At 34.8% G+C, this 15,311-nt stretch overlaps 1 protein-coding gene across 11 annotated transcripts in view; it reads left to right on the plus strand.

Annotated features, from left to right (window-relative positions):
• The window catches only part of Rbms3 (RNA binding motif single stranded interacting protein 3), a 753,628-nt gene that overhangs the window by 504,352 nt on the left and 233,965 nt on the right, over nt 1-15,311 (plus strand). For all 11 annotated transcript variants that reach the window (XM_063257078.1, XM_063257079.1, XM_063257075.1 and 8 more), the window contains exon 5: nt 1,962-2,119. In XM_063257078.1, coding sequence (XP_063113148.1) covers nt 1,962-2,119 — 158 coding nt within the window. The remainder of the gene's footprint in view (nt 1-1,961; nt 2,120-15,311) is intronic.

Raw genomic sequence — 15,311 nt, forward strand, 5'->3', positions numbered from 1 at the left:
CTTTAAAAAATGAATCAGATGATATATTTATCTCAAATCTAAATAAAAATATAACATATATAAATACTTAAAGCTGTTACAAATTAAGAGAATTAGTTTTGCACAAAATCTTTTATTGACATAAATTGACATAATATTAGAATATTATTTGTTGTAAATGTATAACTACATATTTTCTAATGATGTCATTTCATTGTAGTAAGTTTTCACTCTTTCTTTTTGTAATTTAGTATTTTATTAATTCCTGAAGTTTAGTTATCATTTTGGCTAAAATATAATAGTAAAGTCAAATGCCTTGTATATTTTGATATTAGTGGTTACCATCTCATGGCTATTTTATTTTGGCAATATACTTTCAATGTATTATTTCAGCTATGAATTACAGGATATTCACATATAGAAGTAATGATAACAAATGTGGCTTAGCTTTCATTCTCTTATTTATAACTAAGCATTATTGCTGCTGAATTAGAAATGATAGGCATTATGTTCTCATTTGCATAGAAATATTTATGCTTGGTCTAGGACAGAAATTCTCAAATTTAAGTGGTTATTAAGATCACCTGGAAGAACTGTCAAAATATTATTTGATCAAAATGCAGTTTGTGATTTAGGAATTCTAGATGGGCCCATAGCATGGATACTTCCACCCAGTTCACCAGCAGTCCTGAGACTGATGGGGTATTCTAGGGCATACTCTCAGACCCGCTGGTCTAGTGGAAGATGGAACAGCAGAGCAGGGAGGCTGAGGACCTTTGGTAATAGGTTCATATATTAAAGCTGGCTTTTGACAGTTGTGAGCTTTGTGTTGTGAACAAGTTAGGGAGGGATCAGCTTTTCCGTCTGTAAAATTATAATTGTATTTATTGGGAGCAGTAAGTAAAATAATGTGTTATAAATGCTTAGAACAATGCCTCACTGACTACAACATCAGAAACCAAACAAGATGGCTTGGAGCAGTAACAGTAAAAGCAGTTATGGGAGTAATGACAATGAGTACAATAGCAACACCTAAATCAGTGATTTTAATTTCTGGAGCTTCAAGTACATATGGTTGGCAAAAGTCTGAAAATATTAAATGGAAAACCCAAGAAATGATTTTATAAGAATAATTCATAGGTTTAAATTTCACACCATCCTGTGTAGTAGCATGAAGAAATCTCAGTGTCTTGCTCCACAATACCAAGGTTGTCTGTTATCCCTTTGTGCAGTGTATCCATGTAGTATACTACTCACCCTTTGGTTACTTAGTCACTACCTTAGTTATTAGATCCATTGTCTTGGTAATGTAGGGCTGGTGTTCAAGTAACTTTCTTTTACTTAACAATGGCCACCAAATGCAAGAGTCCTGATGCTGACAATTCTCATAGATCAAAGAGAAGCTATAGAGTGCTTCCTTTAAGTGAAAAGATGAAGGTCCATTACTTAAGGGGAAAAAATCATATGATGAGGTTACAGCTATTTACAAGGAGAGTGAATCATCTGTCCATGAACTTGTGAAAAAGGAAAAAGAAATTAATACAAGTTTGCTTGTATCTTAAATGGTGAAAGTTAAAGCCACAATGCATGACAAAAACTGAGTTAAGATGAAAGAAGTACTACATGACAGGGTTCAGAACACTGTGAATTCAGACATTCATTGGTTATTTTGGAACACATCCCTGACAAATAAAGGAAAACTCTTGCTTCCATATTACTTGAGTTGTCTTATAATGAAAATTTATTAGTGTTTTCTAAGCAAAGCTGGAGCGAGAGCTTACACAATGAATTGGTGAGACTATTGCTATAAAAAACATTCTGCACAGGAAAGGAATTTAGTGAGAAGCAGTTTTTCCACTATGCACATTTGCAAGGATGCTTGGAGACTAGAATCTAAGTTTTAATTAAACAAAATTATCTCCATTTGTGCACTATCCCTCAATATTCAATCCTCAATGTATTTGTTTCTTTCTTTCCCTTAGCAACAAGAGCAAGACCCAACAAATCTATACATCTCAAATCTCCCAATTTCTATGGATGAGCAGGAACTTGAGAATATGCTGAAACCATTTGGGCATGTCATTTCCACAAGAATACTAAGAGACGCTAATGGAGTCAGCAGAGGTGTTGGCTTTGCCAGGTAAAATTCTCCATGTGTAACCTGTCTATAACCTGTGTTTTCAACATGTCTAATTCCATTCCTTTTTAGCTCTAGGGTGAAAAAAGATAGAATATGCAAAATAAAATAGAGTTGAAAAACAACTTACCAATCTGTCATCTCTATCTTGCTTCAAGGCAAAGAATCTAACTAATTATAAATACATTGTGCTTATTAAAATATGCACATAGAGTATGTTTATGTGTCTCAAGTCACAGTGACATGTATATTTTGTTTCCAATCTTTCCTGTGGTTGTAGATGAACAAAATCTGATGGTGCCAATCACAGTCAGATATAATAAATGCCCAATATTTCTAAGCAAAGAAGCCCTGAGCGGTAAACAACTAAGCAAATGTGTTTGCACTGATTTTCGAAAGGGAACAGTAGATTTCTCAGTAAGCAGAGGAAAGAACAGAGGAAAAGTTTAAAAAATCCAACATGAAGTCCTAGGAAACCCAGAAAGGTGGGGTCAAGGAGGCATTTGTGTCTATTGGCTGTTTGCTTTGATATTTGAGGCAGAACGGAAAAACAAGTCAAATTGTATGTATGTCTTACATTGTTAGAAAAGAAATACAAAAAAGAAAAGAAAGAATAATTCTCATTTCAACTTTAAAAGAATGTTTACAAAAGAGGATATCAGCTAGGAATAAAGTGAAAATAGCTGGATCTGCCGTGACTTTATGGAAACAACAACAACAACAAAAACAAAGCCAAAGAAACCATAGAGGAAAAGAAGCTACACGATGACAAAAAGAAAATTAAAACATTTGTCTCTATGACTTTGTGTGCTTCTGTGTGTCTCCATCCAGATGAGACAAGGCTCAGTAGATGGATGTCAGGTGTCATCTGGAAGTCAGGACTTGGCATGCGGTGTGTCATCCTTGGATGAGCCCTGCCATCATTTGGAAACCTTTTAACCACATTGAAAGATAATAAATGTTATTAAAACATATATTGATCTCTAACTTGACTGTTCTTGAGATCCATAGACCACATCTTCATATTATTTTTGTTCTCCATAGTGTTCTAGACACAGCAGAACAGTAGATACAACTGTACAGCCCACTTTCAGAAGGCTCAACAATACAGGCGTTCACTCGAATGACCACTGTGTCTTGCTTTACATACATGCACATTATATTGGTTTCCCCCACAATCTTTGTCCTCCAAACACTAATTAATTATTTATCTTTATTTGCACTTATGCTGAGAAATAAATACATTTATAATTCATCAAAAAATATGTTGCCTAAAATCTAAGGTGATTTTTTTGTTATGATTTATATTAGTTTTCCATAGATTCGAAACAGAATACTCTAGACCAGTTTAAATAATAGAAATTTATTTTTTATATGATTCTGGAGGTGAGAAGTTAAATCAGCATGTCTTCATTTCTTGTGATTCTTTTCCTTGGGGGGGGATCATAGAAGGCTTTCTTCTCTCTGTTTCCATAAGGTCTCTCTTCGTACATGCTGGTGTCCTAATCTGCATGTCTATGGGCAAAATCAAATGGATTAGGGACTTGTTTTTACTTTTTTAAATATTATATATCCAAATACCTTCACATTCTAAGTAAGTGTGTCAGGACTGCAAACGATGAACTTGGAGGATGCTCAGAACTGCTTGCCGCCTGAGGACTGGGATCTTAATTCTCTCACGTTGACCACTGCTCTATACTTTCAGTTTGCTGACAGTAAAGCATATATATTCTATGTGAAAAACCCAATAATATATATGGTAATGTCAAAATTGAGCAATGGCATATGACGGAAGAGTAAAACTCAAAAACCTAGTTTTCTTTAGGAACCAAGAAGGGCAGAATTTTTAAATAGGTGTTTTATCCATTCTCTGATTGGATGCAACTTCCTTCTCCACTGTATTTTGCATATTTGCAAAGTGAAAATGTGCCTTATGAATTCAATTTAATCAGGTCAGCTTCCTGATTACAATCCTTCCATGTGGCCTGGGTGATTTTAGTGGGCAGCTGCTCTAGCGTCATCCCTGGTGTCTGTCCCTCACCCTGCCAGCCTTGCCTCTTCCTGCCTCGGTGACCAGGGCTCCTGCTCCCCATCTTGGCTGCTGACAGTCTCCTTGATGTTCTCCTGTTTTCTGCTTACTCAGCTCTCTGTTACCGACTTAAACATTTTTCTTCAAAGAATCCTTCCCTGACCTCCAGCCCCAAGCTGGGTAAATGTAGACAGTCTTAAAAGTTCAGTCCTGTAAAAATTGTGTTTAGTTCTTTCAACTAAAATTTATCATAATTGAAATTAATTCAGTATTTAATATTTTATTTCACTCATTGGATTGCATAATTGGTTTCCTTTTTTCATGATTGAATGGGTGGATAGATAGATTGGTGGTTTTTATCTCTATTTCGTCATTCACCATTCTATGACATTTCCAAATAGCTAAGCTCATATTATTAAAAGCTTGAGTTTTGAATATGAGTTAGTGGTCATATGCCTCTATTGAACCTTATGTCTTTGTGCTCTAAATCATGTACTTCTCAATTTCACAAAGTAGCAAGTGGATTGAAAAACAGATTCATTCAACATAGTGTATTCTTATGCCTAAAAAATAAAAAGAACACATGTGTCTACCTCAGTTTTGTAAAAACTAAAAAACTGATACAGAATGAGCATTGCATTCTTCATGTAACTTAGACTTTAATTTCAAGGAGTAGGTTCACATAATTAACCTAACTAAACGGGATGAGAAAATAACTTTAGTTCTACCATATGTAAGTAAATCTACTCAAATTTCTCCTTCTTCACAGGTTAAAATTTATTCTGCTTTTTTCTTAGACAATTAAGGCTATTAATTAAACTAACTTAATACTTAAAACTTAATCCTTCTACAATGTTCCTCCTTTTAAAAATGCTGTCCTCTGCCTTTTTCTCCTCAGCCTTTCTCCCTGATAATTCACTCCTCGAACCACAAAACAGATCAGGTGGTTTGCGTCACACTTTTCTTGAATCTCCCAAGTATAGTACATAGGAGGTGAAAAAGTTATTGGGTTACATGCAAATGTCTTGAGACAGTGGTTCCCAAATAAACAGCTTTAGCATCACCTAAGAACCCATTACAAATGAAGCAAAATAGCAGCACGCTGATGGTAAGGAGTGTAGTGATCCATAACCTGTACCCACGGCAATTCAGGTGACTTTGCTGCTCTTTAAAGGATTGTGTCTCAGAGTCATCTGGAATGTTCTTAGAAATTCAGATGCTGAGTCTCACTCTGAAAGAGTTTCTAGCTCATTATGTCTGGGCAGGACCCAAAACACGTGAGATCCCACATCATACTGCCACTGTGGATTCAGAGATCTTACTTTAAGGACTCCTGCACCAGGGTCACCTAATTTTCCAGATGGAAGTGACACCCATTACAGCCTCACCATGTTATATGTCACTTTCTTCAAATGCACTAAGTCCAAATCTGTCTCTCTTCCCGTTCCTCCTGGATAGAAACTACCTTACTCTCCTTTCTACCATTTTCAGCACCTGCAATATCATTTCATTTATGTCTTCAGTAAAATGTTGACGATATTAAATAGAATCTCTCAAATTTATTTTCTTTCTTCCTTTCAGTATGGCAACATACAAGGGACATTTGATGCCAATGATATATCACGTGTGAAACAGAAAGTACTAGAATATTAGAGAAAACTATAGTAGCATCAGATACTGTGACCTATACATTGTTTCTTCCCCCCAAAATTCACAGTGCCATAAGAATTATTAAAAGAATTTGTGTATTGAATTGAGAGAACAAGAACAGATAGGCTATAATTGTGTCTAGTAAATGTTTTCACACTTCTCTTGAATCTATGACTATCTCACTTGAAAAAATCTGAAAAATTCTTTGAGCAGGGTTCATTTTGAATATACCATTGGTGACTTTTAACCATCAAATGTGGTCTTCATTCATGTGCAAGATATCCCAAATTCCTTTGATTAGGAAAAAATTCTGCATTATTATTTCACTTGCAAGTTATGCACTAAAATACTTTGATAACTATTTCTTCAAAGTAAAAGAAGCATCTTCATTTTATATTTAAAACACTGAACTTCAAAGCATTGATTTGGGTGCCAGCAGGTGTACAGATAGCACAATTATGTGCTTTTTAAAGTTCTGAAAGGACTAAGTAGTGTCTGAAATTCCAGATACTTTATTTTAGTGTGTGTGTGTGTGTGTGTGTGTGTGTGTGTGTGTGTTAACACTCTCTTGTAACTTAAAACAATTTGCTGAGACACACCATCCTCAGGCAGCATTTTACAGCCAAATCATAAACTTCTGAGAACAGAAGTTTATGGTGGCAGTGCTGACAGGCAGACTGCTCCTGCAGAGAGAGCGGGTGGCAGCTGACGACCTTGTCTGAGAGGATGAGGATCTGGGAATAAATCAGCCAGGGTCTGCAGGGACATGGCTGGATGCTCGCATTCTCCATGTCTCATTCCCAGAAACATGAGACTGTTTGTCCAGCAAAACTCTCATGGAAAGACTTTCATGATATGAGAGGTCAGTAAAGCGTGACCCAAAGTAGAGAAGGAGTGGGGGTGGGGTGGTGAGCATTCACAATCTAGCTTTGACATCTGGGAACATAGAACCTCTTTTAAAAATGCATTTACTGTCTCCAACTGAGCTAAACTGTGAGAGACCACCGAACACAGAGACCTTTGTATTTTGCAGATTTTTTTGACCCTCTGTAGTACTCTTAATCTGATTCTCATGGATCTTTGTTTGAATGACTTTTAACATATGGGCAGTCCTGTCTTTCACCTTCTCCTGAATGAGCAGGTTTACTACATAAATCATGCAGTTCTTCTTTTCACTAAGTAAAGTGATGATGATGGTGATGGGGTGGTGATGATAGTGGTGGTGGCTATAGATAGACCAATATTAGATTGATTATTAATATCAGTATAAATAGTGGATTTAAAATTTTCTCTTTTCTACTTACAACTGAATATTAACATTTTAATGGTTTATCATCTTTAACCTGATATTTTCTATCTTTCCCCACCCTTGAAGCATAATAAACCCTTATTTAGAATGAACATGATGAAAATACAGAAACGTTTAGAAATTATTGAGCAAACACCAATATTTGTAGGCAAATATCTGATCTTTCAAAAAGTCTATAAATCCATTAAAATTTGCTTTTTATCAGAGAATATTTGATGAGATCTACCTTGAGTTCATTGGTGTGTTAAGAATGTCTCTTTTGCACATTTGGTAATTCTTTCTCCATTACTATATCAAACATGGAATCAGGAAGTCAAATGTGTCTAAAGTATAAATTTAGTAATTAGTAATCTCCAAACAACATCTGTATTTGTACAGAAACTGGTTACAATTGTGTTTTTTAGACTACACAGAGGAAGGCCATGTTTCATTTGGGGGAGGTAATTTTAATTCCTCTTCCTATTTCCAGTGTATACGGACTATAGGAAAGCACACTTCCAGGCATCCGAATAATACTTCTGGTACCTTCTTCATGTTTGTACTTGTCTTGTTTTTCCTCTTCACTTCCATTTATTTCTTCGTCTTACCTGTTTCTCTTCCTGTCGTGATGAGAAGTTATGAATGGGGCGGGAGAAGGTAGAATATTCTTTTCTGTTTCATAAATTCAGAACCTTGAGTTTTAAAACCCAGATCAACTAAGCAGACAAATTAATTAAATTGTGTCCAATATTTTGTTATCCTGAATATGCTGATGTTAAGTCCGACTCTCTCTTTCTTTCCCTTTCTCTCTCTTCTCCTTTTTTCTCTCTAATCTCTCCTATATCTATATCATGTATATTTATATCTATATCTATCTAATCTAGAAAGGGAAGAAAGTATATATTACTCTGTGGACATGGCTATACAACAAAAATTGCCCTCTAAGGACATCAAGAGAGTAATGAAAATCACTTACCCATGAGAAAATTTATAGTTGAAAATATATGTCATTTAATATGTTCCAGACTTACGAAATTTTGCTCTGTACCTGCTCCAAGCATGACAGAGACTCTTAGAGCAGTACTAAAGTTAGGCGGGTTTAAGGCAAGTAGTCTGTTTTTGTCCACTAGAGAAAACTTGGAAATCTCTTTGGGATTATAAGTTTAGTCACATTTTTATTTATTATCTTTCTTATACTCATCTTTCCATGATTTGGCCCAACCCATTTATTGTCTACCTCTTTGTGGTTGTGAACATAGTTCTCCATGAACCAGAAATAATCTAGCTTGCATCTTAGTTCTACATCGCTTCTCTGTAGTGTTTGGCTGCTTACTTAAGTGCTCTCAGCATTTTCCTGACATACAGTATATTTATTCACTCAGTATGCCAGGGAACAACGTCTTGAGTTCTACTACATGGAAGTGACTATTGTAGAATCAATAATGTAGAAGTCTACACACACACAAATCTATCTTCTTATTGGATAGATATTATATTGAATTGGAGAAATCACAATGAGTTTCTAATAAATGATCAATCAAATAATATCAAATAGTTGTAATGTAACTAAGTCAAAATAAACAATAATTGTCTGCTAGAGAGTATGGAGTGGGAGAAGACTTTTCAAAGAAGGAATTCTTAAAGGGAGATGCTAAGGACAAGTAAAACCATCCGTGAGGAACTAAGTCCTACCAATGGGCAAAGAAAGTAAAAGATCTAAGGTGGGGCAGAGCACAGGGCAGAAAAAGGACTTATTCATCACAATAGTTAGGAAATAAATATGGCTGTATCTCAAGAGCTTGATTAAAAGTATCTTTAAAAGTTTTAAAGGAGTAGTTTCTTAATGCATTCCAGGAGCATTAAATAGCAGGACTTTCCTAAACCAATACTTCTTAATATATATTTCTTAATTTTCTCTTCATCTCAATTTTTCAAGTTTAGTTTTCTTCCATTTCTTTAAGAAAAGAATCCTTTGGAGTCATTAATCTGTGGGTTGAATGAGATAATTATGCAACTCAATTAAAGTGTTCCTCATGGTATTCAAGTAATCTACCATTGAGAATTGATTTTCAAATTGAGTGATAAAAAATCTTACATGTGTCTTGAAATATGGTCTCTCTGGTATAATTTTTATTCCTTTGTTGTAGATACAAGGTCCATTATGGTGTTAAGGGTAAGCCAAACTTCACTCCAGATGGTCCAACCAAATAGACTAGAATAAAGAAGTACTTAAGGAGCCATAGGCAGAGTTAAGAGCACTAATAAGATGTGACAATGCCAAGTGACAAGTAAGGACATAAAATAATGACTCTGATTTAAAGGAAATAAGAAATCAGTTACTTCTGAGCCAGAGAATCCCGGCTCAGGACCATGGGTTCCAGTTACTTCAAATGATATATTCCAGTGTGGAAAGAGACTACAATAAAGTTTGGGAGCCACAGAACAAAAGAAAGTCACAAATAAGTACATTCAGCTACATGTGGAAGCATCAGGTGGGCAGTCTACAGAAAAGCAGAAAATCTCTCCTATAGGTACAAATGTTACCTTATTCCATTTTTAGTTTTTGGGTTTATTGAGGCTAGAAGTTTGCTAATCTAAGTAATAAATATGAGCAGTGTATCTATTCCTTCTGGGAATTGTAGGTCAAATAAACAATTAAGGTAAGTGATATTAGATGGCCTATAATAACCACAGAAAATTTTGGCTCCCCATCCACAACTTTTCTTTTCTCCAAAACCATGGTGTTTATTTTACTTTATTTTATTTTAAAGAGAATAAAAAAGACAAAATAATAAAAACAAAATGATAAAAATGATACAAGATTTAAAAACAATCTGGTAGGAACAATCACTATTATATTGCATATTGTTATCTTCAAAATAGTTGCTCAGATTATCAGATACTGGTGTGCAAAATTGATCAAACAGTATAAGCTCTGTTTTTATCCATGAACTAATAAAGCTAATAATGAAATTATCTTAGCTATCATATATACGTATCTATATGTATTTTTTTTCTCCTTTCTTCTTTTCTCTTTTTCCCCATCCCAATTGTTTCTTCCCACTGAGAAATTTATTTCCCTTTCACAATATCTATTGCACCTTTGAACTGTACTTACTATTTTAGTTTCTTACACTAAAGAGACAATGTGGTGATGGTCTAGTCTGACTTATTTCACTTATGAGTATGGTCTCTGGGGGCATTCATTTACTTTCAAAGACCTCAGGTTTATCTTTCTTCATAACTGAGTAGTACTCTGTTTTATAAAAATACCACATCATTTTTATCCATTCCTCAGTTGATGGGCATTTGGGTTGCTTCCAACATTTAACTATTAGAACGTGTGCTGCTAGAAACATAGGTACACATATATCACTGTGGTATGATGTTTTTAACTATTCTGGAAAGATACCCAGAAGGGGAAATGCTGGGTCAACTGGGACCTCTACTTCTAGTTTTTTTGAGAAATCTCCATACTGATTTCCACAGTGGTTTCACCAGTCTCATTCCCACTCACAATGTGGGAGGATTTCTTTTTCCCCATAGTCTCACCAGCATTTGTTATTGGTTGATTTCTTGAAGATAGTCATTTTTTTCAGAGTGAGTCATTTTTTTTTTCAGAATGAGGTGGAATCTCAGTATTTTTTTTTAAATTTGCATTGCTTGAATGATCAATGATATTGAACATTTTATCATATATTTATTTACCACTTGTATTTCTTCATCTGAGAAATGTGTATTTATCTCAGATGCCCATGGGTCTTTGAGTTATTGTGGGCCTTATATTTTTTTTAATTTTTTCTATATTCTATGTAGAAGTTATTTTAGTCAGTCAATGTTTAACAGTCTGCAAGATCTTCAATATAATGGCAGCTTCTTTAGAGAACTTCATTACATCTCTGAAATGTCTGATGGAAGAGTGTTCCTCAGTAAGACCCAGAGACTTGGAGACAGGATTGCATGAAAGAACTTGCAGACAAGAAGGGATGTCCCACCTATGCATAGACACAGAGCTAAAACAGGTAGAGGATAAAGAAAAGCCACACAGATGTCTTTCTACTGTTGCCTTTTGATATCTCTGCATACCTCTGATAGCAGAACCTAGTAGAAGGCTGTTAGGTAATAGGAACAAGAGGAAAATCCAGAGTTGCTTCGCTGGGGATCAGAGTAGATGGAAGACATAAAGGAAGGAATAATGTAAAAAAGTCACTACACAGAAATAAATACAATGAAATATTTTTTTCTTTTGACTACACGGTTTAAAAATGCAAGTTCAGGGCCAGGGATATAGCTCAGTGGCCCTGCAAATACAACATCCCAAGTTCAGTTCCTGGTACAAAAAAAAAAAAAAAAAAAAGATTAAATAATGCGAATTCAGTTATATACAGTATCTATATCTTTAGGATTAACAATTGGTACAAGTTGGCAGGCATGTTGACAACATGTCTGGTTTGTTTAAAAAAAGCAAGTGCGTTTTAGCTCTAGCCCAGAGTTGACAGTTAGTATGTGTATTTTTGACACAAAATGTGTTGATATTTTTGACAAAAAATACTTTTTGCTCTTGCATATCAGTTCTCCAATTTTATGACTTTGATCAAATGTCCTACAATTCAATTCAATCTCATACTCACTGTCTGGATTTAGCATCATTCTCCACTGGGATTAAGAGCTCTGTCCCATGTGAGTCACAAATGAGAACACGCAGGCTGTTCACCGTTCTGCCTGACCAGCTACAAATTTAGAAATTCCCATAAACCCTCTCAATCTTCTTAGAATGACTTATAAATGATATTTACAACACTGAAACAGCCAAATGGAAAAGACGCAAAGATGCATAGGCCCAAGTGGAAGGGAAGTCAGATTGAACTTCTCAGGCTTTCTAGGCTGCCTCCCTTCCAGCAAAGCAATCTCTCCACTGGCCTAGAAGTTCCTGAACCTTGTGTTTCAAGGATGTTATGAAAGTGTTTATGAAGATGGTGACATGTGAGTGAGTCCATTCTCTAACTTCTCTCCAGTCTTCAGAGACTGGTACAGAGGGCTGAAAGCTCCAGCCTTTGCATCTTGGTCTGCCTACTGGTCCTTCCTGGAACACCACTTTGAGTAACGTAAGTAGCAAACTCTCATTGAAAAATATCTGTTCTGAATAACAAAACTATTTCCATCACTCAGAAAATTCTAAGGGCTTTCAGAGCTGTATCAGAAACCTGAAGCAAAGACCTAATATGAAATATATATATATATATATATATATATATATGGTTTACTATGTAGAATATAGGAGTTATCACATCCCTTCTTTCAAGAAGAGTAAGTAGGCCAAATTTTCATGTAAAGATTTCCAACTTTTATGTATTGGGAATCATTTCAGATTTTCCAAAAGGTATTAGCAATCCACACAAAATATACTTTTTGGCTAGATTTTTTTTTGATCAATGATTTTTAGTCTGAAATATTTGATACAGAATTTAAGAAAAATAGCTTTCAACCCTGGATGCATGCTGAAATCACCTAGTTAGCTCTAAAAATGTGCTTGGGCCTGAGGCCAACATAATTTAGTCAGAATCTCCTGGACTGTACCCCAGACACTGGAATTTTAAAAAAAACAATTTGCTGATAGATTTAAGGTAAAGTGAATTTTTTTGTGTGTGTGAAAATGACACACAAAATTGTCAAAAAATTGTCAAAAAACCTGATTGAACTCAGGTATTTTCTACCACTGAGCTAAATTCCTAGTTCTTTTTATTTATTTATTTATTTTTTATTTTGAGACAGGATCTTGCTAAACAATCCTCCTGCTTCAGCCTTCCTTATAGCTGGTATTATAATCATGTACTACTGGGATTGATTTATTTAGGACTATTTTCAGTAAGGCTTTATTTTTTGGTAAAGTTTATGTTTACAGAAAAGTTATAAAGATAATGCAGATAACTTGTATAAAGCATACACCTTCCCCATGGTTAAAATGTCTGTTGACATAGCACATGTGTCAAAATTAAGAAACTGACTGACACTGGCACATTACTGTTAGCTAAAGTCCACATTACATTTGGATTTCACCAATTTTTCTATTTATATTAAGGGCTTTTTTTGTTTGTGTTTTGCTTTGTTCCAGGATCCAATATGTGTAGCAATTAGTTGTCGCAGCTCAGCAGCTTGCTCCTGTCTTGACAGTTTCTCATGTGTTCTTTGTCCCCCTTGAATAGCACTGATCCTGTGTCCTAGAAAATCTCTCCAGACCTGAGTTTATCTGATGTTTTTCTCATGAATTGGGAGAAGCACTCTTGTTTTTGTCATATCCTAATACCATATACCAACATTTTGAAAAAGTTTTTCTAACTAATGGTGGATGAATGGTGTGGAGAGACCAGGTTTTATCTAACTTCAGACAGCCTGAGGTGAGTAAGTCGATAGGAAATCAGTAGGAATGACATGGCCAGCAATGGAGAGCCATCAATCCCATAGGAACATTTAGAATTGGAAGTTAAGAGACAGATGTGCATTCCAGACTAAGCCACTTACTGGTTCAGAGTAACTGACCACAGAGTTCTATGCTGGTTTCTTCATCTGCACAGTGTAGAAGTTGACATCTTGGATCACTTACCATCCCAAAACTTGGGAATTATAAAAGCTCTAAAGAGGAGTTTCATTAATCGATTCTTTTTTTTAAATTTTATTTAAGGAGAAAAAAAGAAAAAAAACATAAAAATGGTACAAGTTATACAGAATTTCAGAAAAAAATAAACAGGAAATCACTAGTTAATAGATTACATATAGTCATCTTAGAAATAAGTGTTCAAGTTACAAAATTAAAGCATATAGAGTGGACATTCAAACAGTGAGACTGAAAACAGTTCTGTTCAATGATCCAATAAAACTCAGTAATTACCTATCTTATACCTATCTTATACAATTAAATAAACATGCAGTTATGTCCTTTAGAGCACTTTCTTTTCCTCTCTTTTGTACAATGACAATTACACATTTTGGGTTTTATTAATCCCACTGTTCTTATTACTTTTTTTTGAAAAAAGTAAAACCAAATGTGACATAATAGGACAGAGTCAGTCAAATCAAAAGGATGGACATAATACATAACGTAAAAACAAAATACAAGGTGTTCAACAATGGTTGCCATTAATGCCTCTTGCTATCTTAAATAGAATTGCCTATATCATCAGTTATAATAAAATTAAACAAAACAGTAAAGAACAAGACCAATAAACCAAAACATTGGAGACATTAGAGGACTTCAAAAGAACATAATAGTCAACCAGAATGGGCATCATAATGAATCTTATTGTCTTCATAGTTGTTGCCTATACTTTCGAACTTGGTACTATCAAGCAAAACAGAATAGAGGAAAGTCAGTCAAAACAAGATGGTGAGAGCAATACAGGGTTTCAAATCAAGTTAATAGGAAATCAATGTGGGTTACTATAATATATCCTGCTATTTTTTATTTATTTTTCCCGTAATTAAAAGGATAAAAATGAAAAAGTAGATAATAAAAAGGAGATTGAGATTAAAAAAGGGGGCATAACAACAAAACAGCGCAGGTCAAAAATAGCCATTTAAGCAAAATAGTGTTTCACCACAAGATAATCTTGACATAAAAGTAGTTACGATAGTGTCTCTTTCCTTAAAATCTTTGGGTATAACTTTGTATACTGTAGCATCAAACATATCAAGACAATGTAAAACAGTTCAAGAGAATGACAGTGTTACAGGGCATTTATAATCAACTAACAGAAAAGGAACAATGGCTTCAGTATAATCTCCTTGTCTATAAAAGTTTTTGTTTATATTATCATATAATAAAGTCCAATAAGATAAAACTGATGGAGACAGAAGAACAATAGCTTGATGGGACTTTAAAACAAGATGATATTAAATCAGCACTACCTATTATGATGTCTTTTTTTTCTCCAAAATGGCTGTTCCTACCATCCAACCTTCTCTGCCTCATTTCTGTTGAGCTCTTTTTCTGTCATTAGTTGTCAGTTTGTCTTCTTCATTTCGCTTTCTGCTCTATTTATTGTGGCCTCTCTGCCACTGTTTCTGGAATCTTGGTATTTTTCAGTTTTAGAATATCCTGCAGTAATCTCTGTAGAGTTGAATTGGTGATTGCAAGTTCCCCTAGTTCCTCTTTATCCTGGAATCACCTTGTTTTTCCATCAATTTCTAGGGACAGCTGTGCAGGATATATCCATCTTGGCTGGAGGTTATTA

This window comes from Cavia porcellus, unplaced genomic scaffold (genome assembly GCF_034190915.1).
Source record: "Cavia porcellus strain 051 isolate PalLab524CR breed Dunkin Hartley unplaced genomic scaffold, mCavPor4.1 scaffold_10, whole genome shotgun sequence".
Taxonomy (NCBI): Eukaryota; Metazoa; Chordata; class Mammalia; order Rodentia; family Caviidae; genus Cavia; species Cavia porcellus.